The sequence below is a fragment of the Rhineura floridana genome, chromosome 2 (genome assembly GCF_030035675.1).
Source record: "Rhineura floridana isolate rRhiFlo1 chromosome 2, rRhiFlo1.hap2, whole genome shotgun sequence".
NCBI classification, from domain to species: domain Eukaryota; kingdom Metazoa; phylum Chordata; class Lepidosauria; order Squamata; family Rhineuridae; genus Rhineura; species Rhineura floridana.
This window is the reverse complement of record NC_084481.1, coordinates 2,326,930-2,348,101: the sequence shown is the minus strand read 5'-3', so window position 1 is coordinate 2,348,101 and position 21,172 is coordinate 2,326,930. Positions and strand designations below refer to the sequence as shown.

At 40.1% G+C, this 21,172-nt stretch overlaps 1 protein-coding gene across 9 annotated transcripts in view; it reads left to right on the top strand.

Annotated features, from left to right (window-relative positions):
• Positions 1-21,172, top strand: part of PCNT (pericentrin) — a 200,069-nt gene that overhangs the window by 149,582 nt on the left and 29,315 nt on the right. For all 9 annotated transcript variants that reach the window (XM_061607607.1, XM_061607602.1, XM_061607606.1 and 6 more), the window contains 8 exons: positions 1,450-1,638; positions 3,347-3,520; positions 5,975-6,170; positions 9,483-9,705; positions 11,867-12,017; positions 16,226-16,858; positions 17,750-18,024; positions 18,430-18,529. In XM_061607607.1, coding sequence (XP_061463591.1) covers positions 1,450-1,638; positions 3,347-3,520; positions 5,975-6,170; positions 9,483-9,705; positions 11,867-12,017; positions 16,226-16,858; positions 17,750-18,024; positions 18,430-18,529 — 1,941 coding nt within the window. The remainder of the gene's footprint in view (positions 1-1,449; positions 1,639-3,346; positions 3,521-5,974; positions 6,171-9,482; positions 9,706-11,866; positions 12,018-16,225; positions 16,859-17,749; positions 18,025-18,429; positions 18,530-21,172) is intronic.

The window sequence follows — 21,172 nt, the reverse complement described above, 5'->3', positions numbered from 1 at the left end:
GATTTGTTTCTTCCAAGTATTTGAACAGCAGCTTTCACCTCACATACTAAAAGTTCTGGTTCTTCATCATACAGTTCCTCCGTGGATGAATCTGTCATCCTTGCATCTCTTTTATAGAGTCTTCAGTGTATTGCTTCCATCTTCCTTTTATTTCATCTTGGTCAGTCAGTGTTTTCCCCTGTTCATTATTTAACATAAGAACATAAGAAGAGCCTGCTGGATCAGGCCAGTGGCCCATCTAGTCCAGCATCCTGTTCTCACAGTGGCCAACCAGGTGCCTGGGGGAAGCCCGCAAGCAGGACCCGAGTGCAAGAACACTCTCCCCTCCTGAGGCTTCCGGCAACTGGTTTTCAGAAGCATGCTGCCTCTGACTAGGGTGGCAGAGCACAGCCATAATGGCTAGTAGCCATTGATAGCCCTGTCCTCCATGAATTTGTCTAATCTTCTTTTAAAGCCATCCAAGCTGGTGGCCATTACTGCATCTTGTGGGAGCAAATTTCATAGTTTAGCTATGCGCTGAGTAAAGAAGTACTTCCTTTTGTCTGTCCTGAATCTTCCAACATTCAGCTTCTTTGAATGTCCATGAGTTCTAGTATTATGAGAGAGGGAGAAGAACTTTTCTCTATTCACTTTCTCAATGCCATGCATAATTTTATACACTTCTATCATGTCTCCTCTGACCCGCCTTTTCTCTAAACTAAAAAGCCCCACTCTTAGTTTAAATTTCCCTTTAATTTCTCTGATCTTTTGGAATAGGGCTCTTGTTCTGCCCTTTTTGTTGTCCTATTTCTTTACAATAACTATTGTAATAGTTCTCTTTGTCCCTACATACTAGTCGCTGTATAGTTGCATTTAGGGTTCTAACCGTGTTGCTGTTTCCTTTTGCTTTCCTTCTCTCTTTAACCATTTTAAGAGTTTTTTCAGTCATCCGTTGAGGTCTTTCTCTCTTTTTAACTAGAGGTTAATGCTACCCAATGCCTAACATGTGCTTCTGTTGTGGAAACTTTAGATCAATGGAGATCCTGTTGATGTGCAATCTAAGTGGACCCCATGGCCATGCTTCATGAGTATGGATCTGAATTAGTCATCCACGCCAGTAATTTTGAATGTATGTTGAATACATATGAAGTCGAACTCTTCAGGAATGACTTTGGACATTTTAGCTGTGGCATGCATAATTCTGTCCAGGATAATCGCCTACCAAATGTGGTGGATCATGCACTGGATTTCATGTTTCTTTCATGAAGTTGGCCAGTCGCAGCATGGGTTTTTTCCCTGAAGGGCCATGCTGTGGTGTTGACTATGTTGTGGGGGAAATTACAAATTTCACCCCCAGTGCCTATATTATTTGCAAACTGCAACACAAGCAGAACAGTTTCAGGTGGTAAATATCTTAATGACTCTGGGCTACCTGTTGTTATCAGCTAACATATTTTGCTCCCTTCTCAGAATGCACTGAAGATGGTATATGAAGAGAGCTACAAAATACTTGTTTTATCAGAAAAATCTGTTAATGATAACAAGAAAATTCAGAAATCTCCATCCAAGGAGGGGTGCCAAAAAGAGAGACTAGCGTTGCTCGATACCATTCAGTCACTGAAGGATTACCTCAACAAAGAACCTGATAAAGAAGACAAGGTATGCCAGTAGTAGTAGTATTTTACTTCAGCTGTAGACTATTAACAGCAGCTACTGCTCCTACTACTGATCCTACTACTCCTTTTTGATTTCCAAAAAGTTGAGCGCTTGCTTCCCAGTCAATGCAGAAGGAGCCTGGCAAAAGAAGATGTTATAGAGACATATGGGCAATTAAAGCTGCTTAGTTCTTCTAAGGCGCCCAGCAATAATGCCATTCCTGCTAAGATGAGTTGGATCATAAATTACCATTGCCGCAGTTAGGCAGATGTGCCCTTGTTGGAGGGCATTTCCTTTTATGTTTTGTGTCCGAGGTGCTTCCAAGGAATATACTTGGTATTCCATGCTAGTTCTACTCAGAATAGACTCACTGAAGTGAATAGACATGACTAAGTTAAGATTCATTAATTACAATAGGCCTCCTCTGAGTAGGACTTAGTTGAATACAACCCATTATGCTCTGGTCATCTGCATAATGGTGCAGGGGATGGAAAAGGCATCTGTGGATTAGGGTAAGATCTTTGACCTCTGAGGAGAGACCATGAAAACAGCAGCAGCAGCAACTTAAGTATGGATGGCGGCAGCGGGGGGAGATGTTCCTTTGTAGCAGTGAATTTGATTTAAATCATTTATTTAATTTACCAAGAAAAATGGCCAGTTTTAAATGCTTTAAATCAATTTCCCCATTGATACAGTACTTTATATATTTCCTAAACAATGGTGCATATTTCAGCATTAAGCTTTTAGTGTACAACTATACGTAATATTATTTAACCCTCCCCAAAAGAGGCTTGAATTTCTTTGTTACATTGTACACATTTTGCATGCTTTCCCTTTTTTAACTGTAGAAGGAATGTCTTCAAAAGAAATGCATACAGGATCTATCTTATAACCTGTAGCCACAACGTTTTCTGAGATTAACGGGTGCACTTTTCACTCTAACATTTACATAGAAGTAGCCCTGCAGTTTATTTTTTCTATGATATTGTCACCTGCAATGTCTCCAATTTCAGTCACATGCCATTTACACTTTTCTTTCTGTACTTAAAAAGGCACTAAAAATATAAAACCTCAAGAAGTATATTGATTACTTGCCATCTGGGTGCTTTTGTGTCCTAGTGTTAAATGCTTGGGGGCAAAAAATATCCAGTGAGGTTTTTCAAACAAAAGCTGACATTTCTAACCCTTGGCTTTGTTTGGGACACTTGGATGCACTGGAATGCGGCTTCAGGTGGTAAAATATCTCCAAACCCCTATCCGTGTCAGTTTAATTGTCCCTGTTTAAGAAGGTTAAGTATAACAATTTAGGAACACTGAATAATTTTGTCCTTGCTTCTTTCCTGCATTGTGCCTTTACTTCAGCCCAACCCCACTCTTAGAAAAATAAAATATGAAACAAAATGAAACGTCTGATAGCTACTGGGAAAACGAGAGCAATTTGTTTTAGGTGAAAGTGAAATGATTATCTTTGGTAAGTAAAGTATAAATAGATTGGTTTGTCAGTTTATATATAAAAACCTCTTTTAACTCATTGTACCTGACAAAAGCATTGATTGAGTTTAGAGGTCAACTGTATGACTAACATGTTTTTATTCTATTTATATCGTATCATTGTGGTGTTTACAATTCTGTAAAAAAAATTAAAAACTGATTTTAATTTTAAGCATGTTTCTTTGTTAAATGAATGATTTGAATCCATCCTATCTTATAGGAAAAGACATCTCCTTTTTTTGACTGGAGGAGAGAACTTCTTCAAGCAGTCCAGTGTGTGTTGGAAAAAGAGCGGAATATGTTACAAAGCTACTTACAGGCACATTTTTACAATCCTGGATCTGGAGATGAAGGATCGTTTATGGAAAAGCTGGAGCAGATAGCAGAACAACAAGTATAAGAATTTTCAAAAGTTTACTCTGTCATATTCTTCTTTGAAAATATTTTCTTAATCCAGACAACAAATGTATCCTATTAGGAGCAAAACAATTTTACAATACTTCCCCTCTGCCTGCTATTATCCTTAATCTGTGAGGTTCACTGCCGCCCTCATGTATGGAATGGATATATTCTGTATCTAAAATCCAAAATCTGTATCAAGAAACGAAAGACTACATTTAGAATGAATCTTTGTTAAATTTCTTAATTTTGCACAACAGCCTGGTCTCATGGATCATATATCAGCTGCAGTGAGCTTCCCTCATTTGGTGAGGAGGGAAGCAGAAGCAGACTGCTGTCATCGTTTCCCAGAAGAGATTCTTCCCCTTTAATGATGAGATGTAAACCGTGGCTTGTTTGATTTTTAAATTATTACTGTTCTTTAAAACAGGATGTGGAAGTGGATGTGGCCGGCGCGCCAGATGCAGATCTTCTCCACACATTCACACTCACAGGCCAACTTTGAAAGGTGTGGGGGGAACCATCCACCTGTCAGTCATCTGACATCAGAATGGTGTTAGGTGGTTGGCACCTATTATAGTTCAATGGAGGTTGCTGGAACTGCTAAACAGCAATCTCCTTTGAAGACACACTTTGAAGGCACTGGGAGTGCACCTTCAGAAGAACTCCCTGTAAGTACCGATCAGCTAATCTTCGGTTACAGTGAGTCCCTTTGAATCCAAGCTGCTGCTTGTAGCCCCCTCAGCTGCACTAAAGAGTTCCCGAAGATAAACTCCTTAGTGCAGTGGATCCCAGCTGATTGCCGGGGCTTCAGCTGTGTGGTGCTCTCTTTAGGCACCGACAATCAAGCTGATTGTCAGTGCTGGCAGAGACCTTTGCACTGCACTTTAACATCCCAACAATCAACTGATATTTCAGGCTTCCAAGCATCTTGCAAAGGGCTTTGTAGATGCCACTGATCAGTTGTGCCTGCAAACCCCATTTTTGCCCAGCTGCAAATTTATCTGCCCCACACCTGACATCATATATGATGTCAAAGTGTAGGGCAGGTAGTTAAGGCTTGCCCAAAATGTCCAGCCAAGCCAAATGGGGAGACTTGGCAATCCTAATTAAGTCTGCAGGCTGGAGGCTCATCCCCTCCCCCCCCCAGCCCAATTTAAAGCATTTTACCTAGGTCTTTAGCTGAAAAGGCTCTCAGAAAAACTTACAAAAACTGTGGTCCAACTTTGACAGGTGGGTGAGGCAGTACACCTGCCAATCACATAAAGTCACTATGATAGCATATGATTGATAGCTGGGTTGCCCCTCACACCTATCAAAATCCTTCGTGCTTGCAAAGCCTGTCCCACACTGATTCTTTCAGCCTCCAAAAAGGATCATCATGGGGTGGACTTTCCAAAACCCAGGTCTGCTTGCTTTTGCTATACGTGCAGCAAAAGCAAGCAGATCTGTTTTTTCTCCCTTCATCACTGCTTGACAGAGCAGTCCCTATGAGAGCCAATAGCGACATTGGCTCTGACATTTTATTTTATTTATTTTATTTTATTAAATTTATATACCGCCCCATAGCCGAAGCTCTCTGGGCGGTTCACAACAATCATACATCAAATACAATAAACCACATATTTAGACAATTTAAAACAACTTTAAAATTTCTAAATTCTTAAAAAAGTTAAAAAACAATTTTAACACATACTAAAATGCCTACTAAAATGCCTGGGAGAAGAGGAAAGACATGGACCTCTTTGTTGCTCAGCGATGAAAGAACAGACACTTGTTTTGCTGTGCTGCAGTGATCTTTAAAGCAGAGGAGACTGTTTCAAAGAGCACTTGTTCTTAGACAGTCTCAATGCTTCAGCGATCTGTAAAGATGGGAGGGTCTGCTTCAAAGACTGCTGAAAAACAAGTGCCTGTTTCTTCATTGCTGCGTGATGGAGCACTCCCTACCAGAGACAATGTCTGATACAAGCAGACATTTTTGCCAGGGACTGCTCCATTGTGCAGTGATGAAGAAAAAAATGGGATCAGCTTGCTCTCACTGCACACATAGCAAAAGAAAGTAGACCCAGTTTTCTGGAAAGGATTGAAGGGATTAGCACGGGACAAGCCTTCCAAGGAGGTCTCACCTGTCAGATGTCACAGATGTTGCCAGTGATGTCAGCTGATGGGTAGGTGGGCAGAGTTTTGGGGAAAATGGCCCATCCTGCATTAGTGAGACAGTCCCTGCTCTCACGCTTACAGTATAAAAGACATGACATCTAAGGAAAAGAGGAGAGGGAGAAGAAAAAATAGCAAGCTAAATTTCTTAAGCTTACAGTTCTTAAAATGACAAGTTAGGATGGAAACTGCTGAGGTAGCCTAATGGAATGGTTTGAATGTATGAATTTAAATTATCTAAGAATCTACAATATGTTCTTTAATATCTGAAACAGGCTTAACTTCATTTCAGGAACGACAGCAAAATATATTTCTGGAGCATCTTTTGTCTTCAGATAGAAACAGCTTGCTTACTGAAATACAGGATCTTGAAGCTCGGTTGCGACTGATGCATCTTCAAAGCCAGGAGAAGCTGCAAGAACTCCAAGAAACACTTATTAACACAGAGAATCATCGGAGTAAACAAGAACATCAGCTTCGAAGGCAGGGTAATATCTTGTGGAAGTTTGCAAAATGTTCTTTACTTTTCACTGTTTTTTCATTTGACTGAAAAACAGGATGCAGGAAGGAATTATGTCTTTAATCTTTATTTTGCAAACACTTTTATGGAAACGAGCTGAGGAAAACAGTCCTGAGGGTGACCAAAAATGTTTTCATGTTTATATATTGATTCCATATAAAATGAATTTGCCACTTAATGAATTCTTAATTAATGATTTCTGCCTACATTACTTCTACTCGGCCTGTTGGTTATTGTTGGGTGAGTTGGACACCCTCAAAATGAGCTCCTTTCCCACAGTCTCTTGGCCTTAAGGGGTAGTTCTGCCCCCTTGCTGGGGACCCTGGTGCAATTCCCAAAATAAGGTCCCCTTCCCACTAAAGAAATACATGAAGTAAGATACCAGAAAAATAAGTCTTGTGATAGCTTAAAGACTAAAATATTATGGTATAAATGTTTGGACTACAAAATATACTATATGAGATGTATGCAATGTAGGGCCAAGTTGCTGGTTCTGTCAGCACAAGGATTTTTCTTTGCACAGTGGAATAGTCTCCCCCTTTCATCCCCCCGTGTATTCCCTAAATCAGTTCTGGGGGTTTCTCCAACCCTTTGGAACACATTTGGGGACACCACCAGGCACATGCAGGGAGATGAGAGGAGAGAAAAGTGCCATTGTGCTAATAGTTGCACTAGCGCCATTTAGTTGAACACCGCCCTATGAGCCTGTGGAGTTTCACTATTCTCAGCAAAACACAAAGAAAAAACATTTTGCCAACAATGATAAACACAAAAGAAAATACTCTGAGCATGTGCAGTTTCAAATTTTAAACACTGTTAACTTATTATTTTTGCTCACTTCTTTCCTTGGTCCAGTCACCAGCTCTCAGTTTAACCTACCTCATGTGGCTGTTAGGAAGTTCTAGAACTGTTTTGGACTGGTGGGCACCTTTTGACTTTTGAGAGAGTACTGGGGGCACCAGTCACAAAAGGTCTGGCGTGGGGGTATAGCATACCACAAAATTAGAGAAAGTACTGTCATGGTGAAGCTTTTCTCATAATTGTATTTCTATACTAGAAAAGGCTTAATTTGTTGAATTTCTGCCTGCCATACAGTTGTTAAAAGCGCAAGTGCCCTGTTTTTCCTCAGTGTCAACCCTAAACCAAAGCCTAGGCCACCATCCTGTATCCACTTACCTGGGAGTAAGCCTAATAAAATACAAAGAAACTTTTTTAGAAGACAAGTGTACCATTGTACTGTGAGTTAACTATACAGTGAATTCTTAATGAGTGCTTGGACATTGGCTCCTGCAGGTGACATGCCCAGATTAGTATAGCTCCAAGGCTTCAACCAATCTTAATCTGGCCTGAACTTTACATGTTTTAGATGCATAAGTCCCACTTGTGATCAGTTTGAACTTACTCCAAGGTTAGTGTGCACAGGGTACTGAGTCCTAAGGAGATTTCAGGCCTACAGCTGCTTGTGGTAGGAGACTTTAAAAATGAAAGCCGATCGCTCTCCTTTCTACAAACTATTTATTGCTATTTTACTTTTACAGTTAAAATAGTAAGGAAAAGCACAGCTAGTGTTTTCACTAAATGATTAATAAAAAAATAAAACCTACTCCCACTTTCTTATGTTCTGCCCCAACAGCAAAATCAGTGAGGTAATTAACAAGAGAACAAGAAATATTATAGAATAGTTTTTCTTGTATTAATAGTAATATAATTGTGTTTGCTTGTATTTCCCTCTTTTATAAAATAACTTAATGCCTATATTTGAGTTAACTATACAGTGCATTCTTAATGAGCGCCTGGATTTCAGCTCCTGCACAGTAGGAGACATGCCTATGCTTCTTTGCAAAGTTTTCACATTTTGCATTTGCACTTGTTGAAAAAAATAACTTGTCATAAGTACCTGATCTCTGGTGATCCCACTTACATGAAAGATGCATTCTAGTTGCTAGGATGAAAGGAAGGGTAAACTCAGGGGTGGGTTCAGGTTTTTGTGAGCACTTGGGCAATAAACTATTAGTAGGTCCCCTTTGGTACCACCTCTTGCTAGTCTAGATCCTGAATCAAAGTGTAGATCAAAGTGTTAATTGGTATTGCTCCACTGATTATGCTGTATTTGTAGTGATAGTGTTTGTATCCTTTAAATTATCAAAATTCAGTCACTGAACATTGAAAACACAATTTCTATGGAGCAAGTCCCCCACTTTAAACACAGTGGGACTTAAATATGAGCAAATATACAAAGGATTGCATGGCACAGATCTGAGTGTATAAGAGATTACAAGTTTTATTTTAGGTATGTTTCCAAGCTCTGCTTTGTGCAAATGTTTGTATGGTACTCATACGTTTTCATAATTTCTGTAGCACTAGAACTCAGGATCCCCCAGTAAAACTGAAAAGGGACAGTAGATTCAGAAGAGAAAGGAATTATTCACACAGTATGTCATATGGTGTGAGCCACTGGCTTTTAGACATCATTTTAAAAGTGATTAGACAAAATAGACTTTGAGATCAAAAGCACTTTCCTGTTGTTAGCCTCCTCATCTTCAGCTTATTCAGAGGTAGACTGGATCTGAATTGGGAGATTCAATATAGCAGTCTTGGCTAAATATCTATTAATGGACACCTTTCCTCCTCCAGATTCAGAGACAGTCTACTTTAATATGCTGAGGGAGGAGAGGCAAACAACAGAAAGGGATTATTGACCTCAAACCATGCTTATGGGCTTCCTGATGTATCTGTCTGCCATTGTGGGAAGCAAAATTCTGGACTAGATGGATCTTTGGCTTGATCTAATCCAGTTGCTCTTATATTCAAAGGGACTCCCCCATCCCCCTTTTAAAGAAAATATTTCTCATTTGTTGAATGTCAGGGTTGTATTCAACTAAGTCATCCTCAGAGTAGACCTATTGAAAATAGAGAACCTAAGTTAGTCATGTCTGTTAACTTCCATGGGTCTACTCTGAGTAGGACTAGCATTGAATACCGCCCTAATTTTTTTACTAACCTGTAAACACACCTCATTGCTTCAAGAACCTAAGCAAGCTCCACTGTCCTGAAGCAGCAAGAGTTTTATTTTGCATACTGTGAAACTTACAGAAAAAAATTAAGCATTTTGTCTGAAAATCAGTCATCCCTTTTCCACACACTACTTAACACTTACCATTGATGAATAACTTTCATTTATGATTTTTTAAAAGCTAACCACATTCTGCTTTTCTACACTTTAAGTTATTGGAATAGATTGGATTTTTATTTTTTGTTGTAATTTTTTATTTGTTCTCAGTTGAATTACTAGAATATAACCTTCAGCAGGAGAAATCCATTGCAAGTGACTTGCAGACTTCTTTAAAAAGAGAACAAGAGAAAGCCTTTGAGAAGCATGAATTACTGAAACAGGAACACACTGCAATACTGAACTTGAAATCAGATCTCTGTGAAAGCAAACAAACAAATGAGAGACTCCAAAAATCCTTACAGGAACTCCAAAAAGATGTAATTAAGTACAGGTAAGGACTTCCAAGTGGAGGTTGTACAAATGGTTTGCGTTTAGTATAATCTACTGTTTACTGACTCCTAACTAAGCAGAGCAGAGGAAGCTGTCTCAGCTGGTCCACAGGAGAGGAGATACAAGCAAGCCAGCTTTCAGACAGCGAGCGAACAGGGAGAGGTCAAGGGGAAGTCCCTAAACTTTTTTTTTTTAATTACTAATTCTCCTTGTATAGCACACCGCATACCAGTGGGACTCTCAAGTTTACCCTGTAGTAGGACAGGACAAAGCACAGGTAGTAGTTAGAAAGAAAAAAAAGATAGGAGAGTATGAACGGGAAGGATACTCCAGCTTTTGTGACCTGCAAGGTGTGTGCCATGTTTGTTTTCTTGCCTGAGAACAACATGGTGTACATGTGCAACAGTTAGTGCAAACTCGTGGCACTGTTGGAATAAAAAGTGAGGGGCCTGGAACAGCGGGTGGCCACACTGAGGACTATAAGAGAAGACGATGAGTTCTTAGACAGGACACTGGAACAACAGCAGCAAAGTGAAGTGGAGGTGGAAGAGCAACAGCATGTGGTAGCAGAAGAGGAGACTGCTTTGGAGAGGAACAACGAAGTGGAGGAAACTCCGTGGGAAAGGGTGACAGTTAGGAGCAGAAGAGCTCGAAGACACCCTTCGCCAGTGGAACTATGGAACCTCTTTCAATCACTCACGGATGAGACTGGCGGACAGCCTGTGGTGGAAGAATTACAGGAGACCCCGTGCGACAACAAGCAAGAGGCTGAAGCTCAATCAAGCAGGGGCAATACAACGACACCCCACAACAAAAAGAGAAGAATACTAGCAGTGGGAGACTCCCTACTGTGCGGGATTGAAACCCAAGTATGCCAAGAAGATCCGTGGACTCACCAGGTTTGCTGTCTACCAGGAGGATGGATTAGAGATGGGATGGAAGGGTTGCCATCACTCATCAAGCCCACCAACAGGTATCCCTTTCTCCTCATCCATGAGGAAACAAATGATACTGCCAAATGGAGCTATGAAGAAATCACACTAGACTTTGAAGTCTGGGAAGGAAACTCAAGGACTTTTTCATCCATCCTTCCAGTACTCAGAAGAGGAGTAGAAAGGGAAAGAAAAATACTCTGTGTGAATGAATGGCTACAAAGGTGGTGCCGACGTGAGAGATTTGGATTCTGGGACCATGGGCTATGCTTCCTGGTAGATGGACTGCTGGCAAGTGATGGGTTGTACCTCACAAGGACTGGGAAGAATGTGTTTGGCCACAGCATGGAGAAGTTCATCAGGAGGGCTTTAAACTGAATCCTAAGGGGGAGGGAGACATAAACTTGGTGGGAACGACTGATGAAGGCTTTGCACAGTAATGGGAACAGAGAGATGGCTCTCATAGGGCCCAGTAACAGTCCTCAGAAAATTGTAGTAAGGAACCCAAACCATAAATCACATGAGGGCCTTTGATGTCTGTATGCTAATGCACAGAGCATGGGAAACAAGCAGAAGTTCTTCCTGCTGTCAGTTTGTATCATACTGGAGACATTCAGTTAAGTTCTGGGATGCCTTTGGGCTCAAATTCTCCTATATTATGAAAAACTCCATTTTTCTTCTGACAACTTCTTGTTTTTCAGTATTTGCCTAAAAGTATCCAGTTGTGATTTTGTTGATAGTCTTCACTGTGTAATCTAAAAGCAACATCATTTTGTAACAGATTTCTTAGCCCATTTCTCCTTTCTACATATCACTCATCATTCATCTGCATAGCCTCTTCTATTTTTAGGACTCAAGTATTTTTTCAGCTTGAGAATCAGCTTAAATAAACTATTTATATCAGTTGGTGAACCTATGCTGAAAAGTTAATACATGTTTTTCCTAATGTTAGAGTGTAAAAAAAGGACTACTATATGAAGTGATACTTCAATATTTTTGTGTCTTCTTGCTCAATTGCTAAGGCATTGGGTTGTATCCAGTGTTCATTCTACTCAGTGTAGACCTGTTGAAATCAACAGGCATGGCTCTCTGCAGTCTATTAATTTTAAATGAGTCTACTCCAAGTAGAATACAACCCCATGTCTGTTGAAAAAGTAAAATGATCTAGGTTAGCAGATGATTTTTTAAAAAATAATATTTATAATTTTTGTATTTCTGTGATTTTTGTAGTTCTGCACTGGAAAATAAGGAGAAAGGTATGAGAGCTCTGCTTCAAGACTTGCAGAATGAACAACTTAAAGAAAAAGAACTGCAGAAAGTGTTAGATGAACAACAGCATCAGGATAAGATAAAAGAGGAAGAGAAGTCAAAAGCAATTCAGGTAAAATATTGTGTGAAAATGATAGCTAGTCCTCCTTATGTATTCTACCATGCCTCCAAATCTGTCTCTGAAGAAACCCAAATTCATGGAATAATTAATTAAAATACTAATTTATTAGGTTCGGGGAGTGAGCAATAGCTTCTCTAAGCCTGGGTAAGAACTCAGTTACACCAGTCTAATTCCTGCTATATCCAAGCATAGTTTTGGACATAGTTTTGATCTTTTTTTGTTTGAACTGGTAAGCAAAGATCAGGCAATAAAGAGTGCTAAGTTGATATTTTAATGCGCTTAACAGTTTAAATGTGTGTATAGATTTTTGTGCCATGGGGCAGGGCAAATACCATGGACTTATAGTGGTTCTTAAAATACTTCCCAGAAATGGCTCTGCACAGGTTTATTTCATAACAAGTTCCCCAGAAAATCCTGGCCCGTGGCTAAGTACAGTGCACTTGTCTACATTGACATAGGTTCTACCAGAAAATTGAATTAAACATTTTTCTGGAAAAATTTCCAATGCCTTAAAGTCATTGGGAATATTAAGTTAGACTTGCAGTAAATAAACCTAATAAAAGTATTCTATGCTAATCTTACATGTATCTCACAAGGTTTTCCAACAACCAAAAGTACCTAAAATGTAATATTTGATCATTGGAGGTGGGTCAGTAACAGTGCATTTAATACTCAAGTAAACACAAAGCTTCACTCATAGATTGCTTTTATTGGAGTACTTTTACATATTTTAAGACATACATGGATGATTCGCAGGCCACATATGGCTCTTGACCACTTTCTGGGCTGCCTGCAAGTCCCAAGGGAAACATTTGCTATTCCTGTATTGCTCAGCAGTGTGGGGACATTGATTTAGGCTACGTCATGATTGCTGGTAGGGGAGCAGATTAAAGCCTTTACTTCCCAATGTTCTTCATGTTCAAAAGATAACTATCCCAAGGATCATGGTTTTATTTGGATTAAGGGTGTATGTTGCATATGTGTCCAGAGTGGGTGGGTGGAGACAGTACGTATTTTAATGTCTGTCTGTGTGCATGTTGAATGTCTGTGTTTTAAATAGCAGAATATCAGGATACAACTATGAAGGCAAACATTTGCTAAGCATATTCACAGGTGATATTGCTCTTGTGCTGTCACAACTGGAGGAAGAACTCACCAAAGTCATAGCTATAATCTACTCCTGTGGTAAACTGCCGGGCTTCACTTCATTTATTTATTTGATTAATGGATTGATTTCCCGCCCTTCCTTCCAGCAGAAGCCCAGGGCAGCAAACAAAAGCACTAAAAACACTTTAAAACATCATAAAAATAGACTAAGATATATTAAAGCAAAAACCTTTTTAAAAAAACATTTTTTAGAAAAGCTTTAAAAACATCTTTTTTAAAAAAAGGTTTAAAAACATTTTCAAAAAAGAAGGTTTAAAAAGCAATTCCAACACAGACTGGGATACGGTCTCAACTTAAAAGACTTGTTGAAAGAGGAAGGTCTTCAGTAGGTGCTGAAAAGATAACAGAGATGGCATCTGTCTAATATTTATGGGGAGGGAATTCCAAAGGGTATGTGCTGCCACACTAAAGGTCCGTTTCCTATGTTGTACATAACGGATCTCCTGATAAGATGGTATCTGCAGGAGGTCCTCACCTACAGAGCGCAGTGATCAAGTGGGTATATAAGGGATACAACGGTCTTTCAGGTATCCTGGTCCCAAACTGTATGGGGCTTTGTACACCAAGACTAGAACCTTGAACTTGGCCCAGTAGCGAATGGGCATCCAGTGCAATTCGTTCAGCTGTGGGGGGATATGCCGGCAATACCCTGCCCCAGTGAACAGTCTTGCTGCTGCATTTTGCACTAGCTGCAGCTTCCGGACCAACCTCAAGGGCAGCCCCACACAGAGTGCATTATAGTAATCCAGTCTGGAGGTTACCAGTGCATGGACAATAGTGGTCAGACTAACCCGATCCAGAAATGGCCGCTGCTGCCTTACCAGCTGAAACTGGTAAAAGGCATTCCTAGCCACATAAGTCACCTGGGCCTGTAGTCACAAAGATGGATCCAGGAGCACCCCCAGACTATGAGCCTGCTTTTTCGAGGGAGTATGACCCCATACAAAGCAGGCAACTGACCAATTATCTGAACTCAGGAACCACCAACCCACAGCACCTCTGTCTTGCTAGGATTCAGACTCAGTTTATTGGAGCTCATCCAGTCCACCACCAAGTCCAGGCAGCGGTCCAGAGCTTGCATGGCCATTCCCAATTCAGATGTCGCAGGGAGATAGAGCTGGATATTGTTAGTGTACTGCTGACACCTTGCCCCAAATCTGCTGATGACCGCTCTGAAGGGCTTCATATAGATGTTAAACAGTATGGGGGAAAATATTATACCCTGCAGAACCCCACAGCACAGCTGCCAGGGGGCCGAAAGGCAATCGCCCAATGCTGTTCTCTGAAAACGACATTGAAGATAGGATTGGAACCACTCTAAAACAGTGCCTCCAATAACTTTCTCACCAAGTCGATCCAGAAGGATACCATGGTCAATGGTATCAAAAGCCGCTGAGAGATCAAGTAAGAATAACAGGGTCACATTCCCCCTGTCCTTCCCCCAATAAAGGTCATCCATCAGGGCGACCAAGGCCGATTCAGTCCCATAACCAGGCCTGAACTCAGACTGGGATGGGTCAAGATAATCTGTTTCATCCAAGAGTATTTGCAATGGCTGTGCCACAACCCTCTCAATCACCTTCCCTAAAAAAGGGGTATTTGCGACTGGTCAGTAATTGTAGCAAACCAGTGGGTCCAGGGTGAGCTTTTTCAGGAGCAGTCGGATCACTGCCTCTTTCAGGGCAGCTGGAACCACTTCCTCCCACAACAATGTGTTGACCACACCCTGGATCCACTCGGTCAACCCCCCTCGGCAAGCTTTAACAAGCCAAGAAGGGCAAGGGTCAAGAGGACATGTTACTGGCTGCATCATTGCAATCATCTTGTCTATGTCATCAGGCTGCATCAACTGGAACCATTCCCAAGAAGTTGCAGAACACCTAGACACCTCACTGGGGACTACAGTAGATGTGGATGGGGCAGTTAAGGTTCTTATCCCCGAAAATTTGGGACATAAATTACAATCCTGTAGTTAGGAAGTTACGAGGGAAATTTAAAACATGGTATCAAGAAAGAGTCAGTTTCCATACTTGGAAGAATAGTCTTCATCAAAATGATGCTATTGCCTGAATTATTGTTTTTATTCCAGGTGCTGCCAATCCCAATTAACATTGCCATCTTTAATCTCTGGCAAACAGTTCTCATAAATTTATTTTTAGGTGGAAAAGAAAAAGACCCAGATTAGGATTTAATTTTCTGTTTATAAAATGCACATTGGGAGGATGGGGAATCCCTAATTTACAACTTTATTATGAAGCGTTCCAGCTCAAACAGATCATTCTGATGCTGTAAAAGATCCCAACAAAGCACTGGATAGAGATGGAGGCTAAAATGTTTACCTCCCCTGATCAGTTTCTTACCAACTCAGTAGTTGAACTTTCTGTTTTTGTACATATACTGATAAGATTCAAAGTGGCAATCTAGATGATAAAACAGACCCTTAACATGCATTTGTAAAGGTCCAGAGAGTTCTAGCTGTTGAAATGCCTTTGCATCTGTCTTCTTCAGCCAGCCCTCTCTTGATAGGAAAGTATCAAGCTCCATCCTGGTCAGTCATCCGCATTGCAGCTGGACATATCGAGGACTATTCACACAATATGTTTTCCCATGCGAGTACTTGCCTGGGAACAGTTAGCATGAAGTGTGTGTGAATATTTTGAAAGTCTGAGTGAGCTAGTCCTTAACTTTATACTGCTATTGATAAAATTTGTTCTCTGGAGAATTTAAATTGTAGTTGAAAATACCTCCAGACCTGGAGGCAGAAGGGCTGTTCCTTTTGTGGTAAAATTATGGTTTTGTCTTGCTTGGAGGCTGCCCTCCTAACACTGAACAGATGTTCAAGACCATGGATTTAAGGAAACCCCCAATTTCCATTAATTTAGTTAGAATTAGTTGTAGTTGTCTTGATCGGAATCTGCTTTTTAAATTTAATTTATAAACTGGAATTCCTGGAGGTGTTGTAGTGTTCTTAATATTCTCACAGACATTTAAAGTTTTGTGTAATGATAGTGATTTTTCATCCTTTTGTACAGGAGTTGCAGGCTGCCTTGGAACTACAATGCATTCAGAACAATCAGTTGTCTGTAGCTTTAGAGCATGAACAATCAGCAAACAGTAATCTCCGTAAAGAACTTCAGATTGAGCATTCTCGCTGTGAAGCTTTATTGTCGCAAGATCAAAATAAACTGTTGGAATTGCAAAAAGATTTAGATATTGAGAAGAACCGCAGTTTAGAACTCTTAAGTGCTTTGAACCATGAACGTGTTTTGACAGAACAGCTTAGCATGAAAATAAATGAATGTGGGTCTTGTAAGCATAAAGATTTGTTGCAGGAACTGAAAACTCAGTTGTATAAAGAGAGATCACATGTTAGGGAGCTTTCAGCCATAATTGAGAAGACACAACAGCAAGTACTTGATTCTAAGAAACAAGGGGGTCAAATGCAAATATACACTGAACAACCTCAGAAAGAACAAGATCTCTGCACCAGTTCACAGGTTGCACAAAGCCAAAAACAGGACATTATCCTTGCATTAGAGATAAAGAGAGATATACAAATGAGAGAGCAAGAAAACAGGACAGAACAAGGGATAGAAGGGATAAGGCAGGAACAGCAAACAGAATGTGACAAACTAAAGGAACTACAGAGAGCTCGAGAAAGTCCGGTAAGAACATTTTGGTTACTTGTTACTTTTTTCAACCATGGCACTAGAGAGCTTGTTACTTATACAGACAAGGATTTGTTATCCTCAAAATCCACACTGTGATACAACAAAAATATAGGCACAAATACTTTCTTTTAACCACAATTTGCTTACCTAATTTGGGTTATTCACATTTCTCTCTGTGTATGTAGAGAGAGAGAAAATGTTGCATTTTACTCATCTTGGTATATCAAAAATAAGTCTATTTACATGATTACTCATTACAGGATAAATGAGGGGCAAGTCAGGAGCCCTCTGCCTTTATCAGGGTGCTTTCTTTCAAATTATTTCAATCTTTTATTTTATACTGTGAATGTGTAAATGAGAACAGACGAGAGGATTGGGGCGAGTTAAGGAATTATTTTATAGTAATGAAACCTATGGAAGTATGTCTCAAATAATATTTGGAACAATTGGCCAGCAGGGAGAGGTGCTACTGCAGATTTGGCCTCTTGCCAGTGGCATTACTGCAGCATACTGAGACAGTGGCAGGGTGGTTGTGAAGTTGAAATGGTGCAGGTGCACCGGCAGAGCCCGTCTAGCATCCTGGCTAGTGCTCCCAAACCACCTCGATCTCACTGCCATCCTGCCCCATTCCCTCACCATCTCAGTATATGACAGAAACAGCATTGTTGGGAGACCAGGTCTGCAATGCTACCCCTCCCCACACCAGCCGTTTCTACAAATAACTTGTTTCTCCACTATATCTTATCAGTAACAGATTTTGTGTCAGGGGAGAGCCTGGATACTAATTTTTCCCTACAGCTTGTGATTTTTTCTATATGCATGTATATTTTAAATCACTACTTTATTTTGTTATAATGCAAATAGTTATACTTTTTATTCCAATAGCATGAGCTGGAATTACAACATTGGCAGAACAGTGGAAGAATAAAGGAATTGCAACAGATGCTAGAACACTTGAAGGAACAGGAAAAATACCTTAATTATCATAAAAATCAAGATAAACTCCCTTCATGGCCTTCAAAAAATAATTACAACAACTTAACCTTTACAACTGATACTATAATGCTGCATGTGGAGCGGCAGAAATTAGAAAACATCAGAGAACAGTTGCTCATTGCTGTGGGTTATCTTTCTGAGTTCGTATATAAAACTATAGATCGGTGAGTACTTTATAAGGATCTTAATTAAAAAACCAATTTTGAATTTCTACTTTCTGACATGTCGTCTAGAAACTGGGGGACCACCACAGGGCTGAGTCATGGTTTCCATAATTTGTAACTGATGTCTTGACCAGCATTTTAGTAGCTGGACATTGCCTCTGCACCAACGAGAAACAGAGGTTTTCTCAGATAAATCTGTTAAGTGTAAATAAGAGTCTTGACCCTAAGGCCATTACAGATTAACCATTATTCCTTATAAAGTTAGTGAAATGCCTCTATTTTAGTTGCTGTCTTTATGCCAAATATCACAAGTCTCCAGATGCAGAGCCAAGTCTGTTCCAAGGGATAGCAAGCCTAGCATACAAACGTAAATAATTTCTTCTTTTTTTGCCCTGTATTTAACAGAACATTTAACTGGCCTCCTTCAGATGATGAAGCAGTTGCAGCCTTGGTGCATATACTTGAGGAACTTAAAGCAGAGTTACTGGCTTCTTCCAAATCTCCGGTAAATTTTGTTTTCATAAACCATTGTTCGTACTTCAGTTGATGCTTCTAAACCAATACTGTTCGGAGGAGAAAAGGCAGCTAACCTCTTTCACCTTTTGGAGGGGGTTAAAGTAAGAGTTCATCCTAAATATCTGAGAGATATTTTTAAGCTCCCAAATCTACTTAGAATTATTGTTGTGAATATGTTGCCTGAATTGAAGTCAGATTGCATTTCATGGACAAGATAGAACTTCTGCATAGGATCTGGGTAAATGTTAATGATGGCAAGATCTTTAGTAACGTCAACAATGGCAGTCTAATTTTGCTAGCTCTGTCGGTACTTAGAGCCTCTGGGGCACAGTCCTAATACAGTCCTGTGGGCCCTGTCCTTGTGGTAGTTAAATGGCCTACAATTTGTTTGAATTCTTATAACTAACCCTGTGCTTTCCATAAGGAGATGTGCAGCCCTGTGCCCACTTTCATTCTTGAGGTTGTCGCCCTGTGTGTTGAACAACCTAGAAATAGTACGGGCAAAACCTTGCAGACACAATGAAAAACAAAAGGGCTTCAGCATAGTTAGTTCCCTGAATCTTCAGCCAGTCAGAAAAATAACCAGTTGAGTAGTGGCTTGCAATCAGTGTTCTCTTTCTGAACTTTCTTTTATTGGGCTTTGGTCCAACAGTACACACAAATGTCTGTAGTGTACATATAGAAAGATATGTGTCCAAACAGTTATTTTCTAAAAATCTTACTCTAAATCTTCATAGACTTCAAAGACTGCAGGAAAAAGCATAACATTTTTCATACTTGATTGGATATTTGTTACCTATGAAGGTTGCTAATGGCTTGTTTCTACGGGAACTCCAATAAAAGAGCAGCTACTAGCACCCATTATCTAGGTCCTTCTGAAGATTTCTACTGGTATTAGGATTTAAACCTGCACCCAGTCACTGGTGGGTTCACTTGTGCTGTTTACTTTCTCTTGGATGGCACACACCAGGCAAAGGAGTGGAAATAGGGCTTTTAAAAGCATTGTATATGACATCCTATGCATTGTTTATCATCCCAGAAGCACTGCTTAGGTGCCTGCCTGCAAAGACTATTAGGCTGGCGGGCAGTGACCCAGCAGATGTGGAATTCAATCCCAAACCCAATCCTTCAGTACTTTTAAATGGGTATTGAAGATCCGTATCTTCCTTTAGCATCAATCCCTGGGAAAATTCTGGAGCAGATTCTAAAGCAGTCAATCTGTAAGCACCTTGAAAACAATGCAGTGATTGCTAGAAGTCAACATGGATTTATCAAGAACAAATCCTGCCCAACTAATCATCTCATTTTTTGAACGTGTAACCTCCCTGGTAGACTGTGGGAATGTTCTGGACATATCTCGACTTCAGCAAAGCTTTTGACAAACTGCCTCATGATATTCTGATTAGCAAGCTAGCTAAATATGGGCTGGATGGAACAACTATCAAGTGGATCCGCAGTTGGCTACAGAATCGTACTCAAAGAGTGTTTATCAATGGTTCCTTCTCAGAGTGTGGGGGAGTTAATGAAAGGGGTGCCACGGGACTCGGTCCTTGGCCCAGTGCTCTTCAACATTTTTATTGATTTGGATGAGGAGGTGCAGGGAATGCTTATCAAATTTGTATAAATTTTGCCACCAAAACACACTGCAGTCTAGAAAATATTTTTGTATGAATAAAAGTTAATATTCAATTGACGTCTTGGCCTCTGTTTCGTCTGTCCATTTCTTTGAGGGGATCACTGTATGTCTTATTGCTTTTCCAGAGAGCTTTTTTCATATTATTTCCAGAAGTGGAGATTCAGAACAAAATAAATGAAAAGCTCCCTCCCCTTTTTTTGCAAATGTGTTAATCTCTGGTTTGTTGGTTTGTTTTAAAATTATTATTATGGAAGAAGTTGCAGTGTGTTCTTAAAATCAAGAGATTTCAAAAGGAATCCTGGCAGATATAGTTGTAAATTGTTGTAAACCGCCCAGAGAGCTTCGGCTATGGGGCGGTATACAAATGCAATAAATAAATAAATAAATAAATAAATTGGGAGGGATAGCTAATATCCTGGAGGACAGAAACAAAATTGAAAGGGATCTTAATAGGCTGGAGCATTGGGCTGAAAACAACAGAATGAAACTCAACAGGGATAAGTGCAAAGTTCTACAGCTAGGAAAAAGAATCCAAATGTATTGTTATAAGATGGGGGATACTTGGCTCAGCCATACGACATGTGAGAACAATCTTGGAATTAGAGATTGTTAAATTTTGTAAATAAGGTAAATAAGGGGCGGGGTGTTAAGATAGCTGAGTGGGAAGCTGTTGTACCACAGGCAGAATTTTTTAACTGCGGCCAAATTGCTTTGTTGTTCAATATTGTAAAGGCGCTGTTTAATAAGAGCTCTTGCATTACTAACCCCTAAAGTAAGTAATTGGTGTGGGGATAAGCCATAGGAGGAGAGTTTTGACCTGTTGGCCTTCATCCACCTGCTCTCATAAGTCAGACAGAACTCAAGAGATTAGGCCGACAGGAAATAGATTTAACTGCAGCCAGTAATTAAATATCCTCAGCCAAGCCTGCAAAGTAACAGAAGGAAGGTCTGCTTCCATTCTCAGTAAAGTGTTAAGAGCAGAACGAGGAGCAGAGA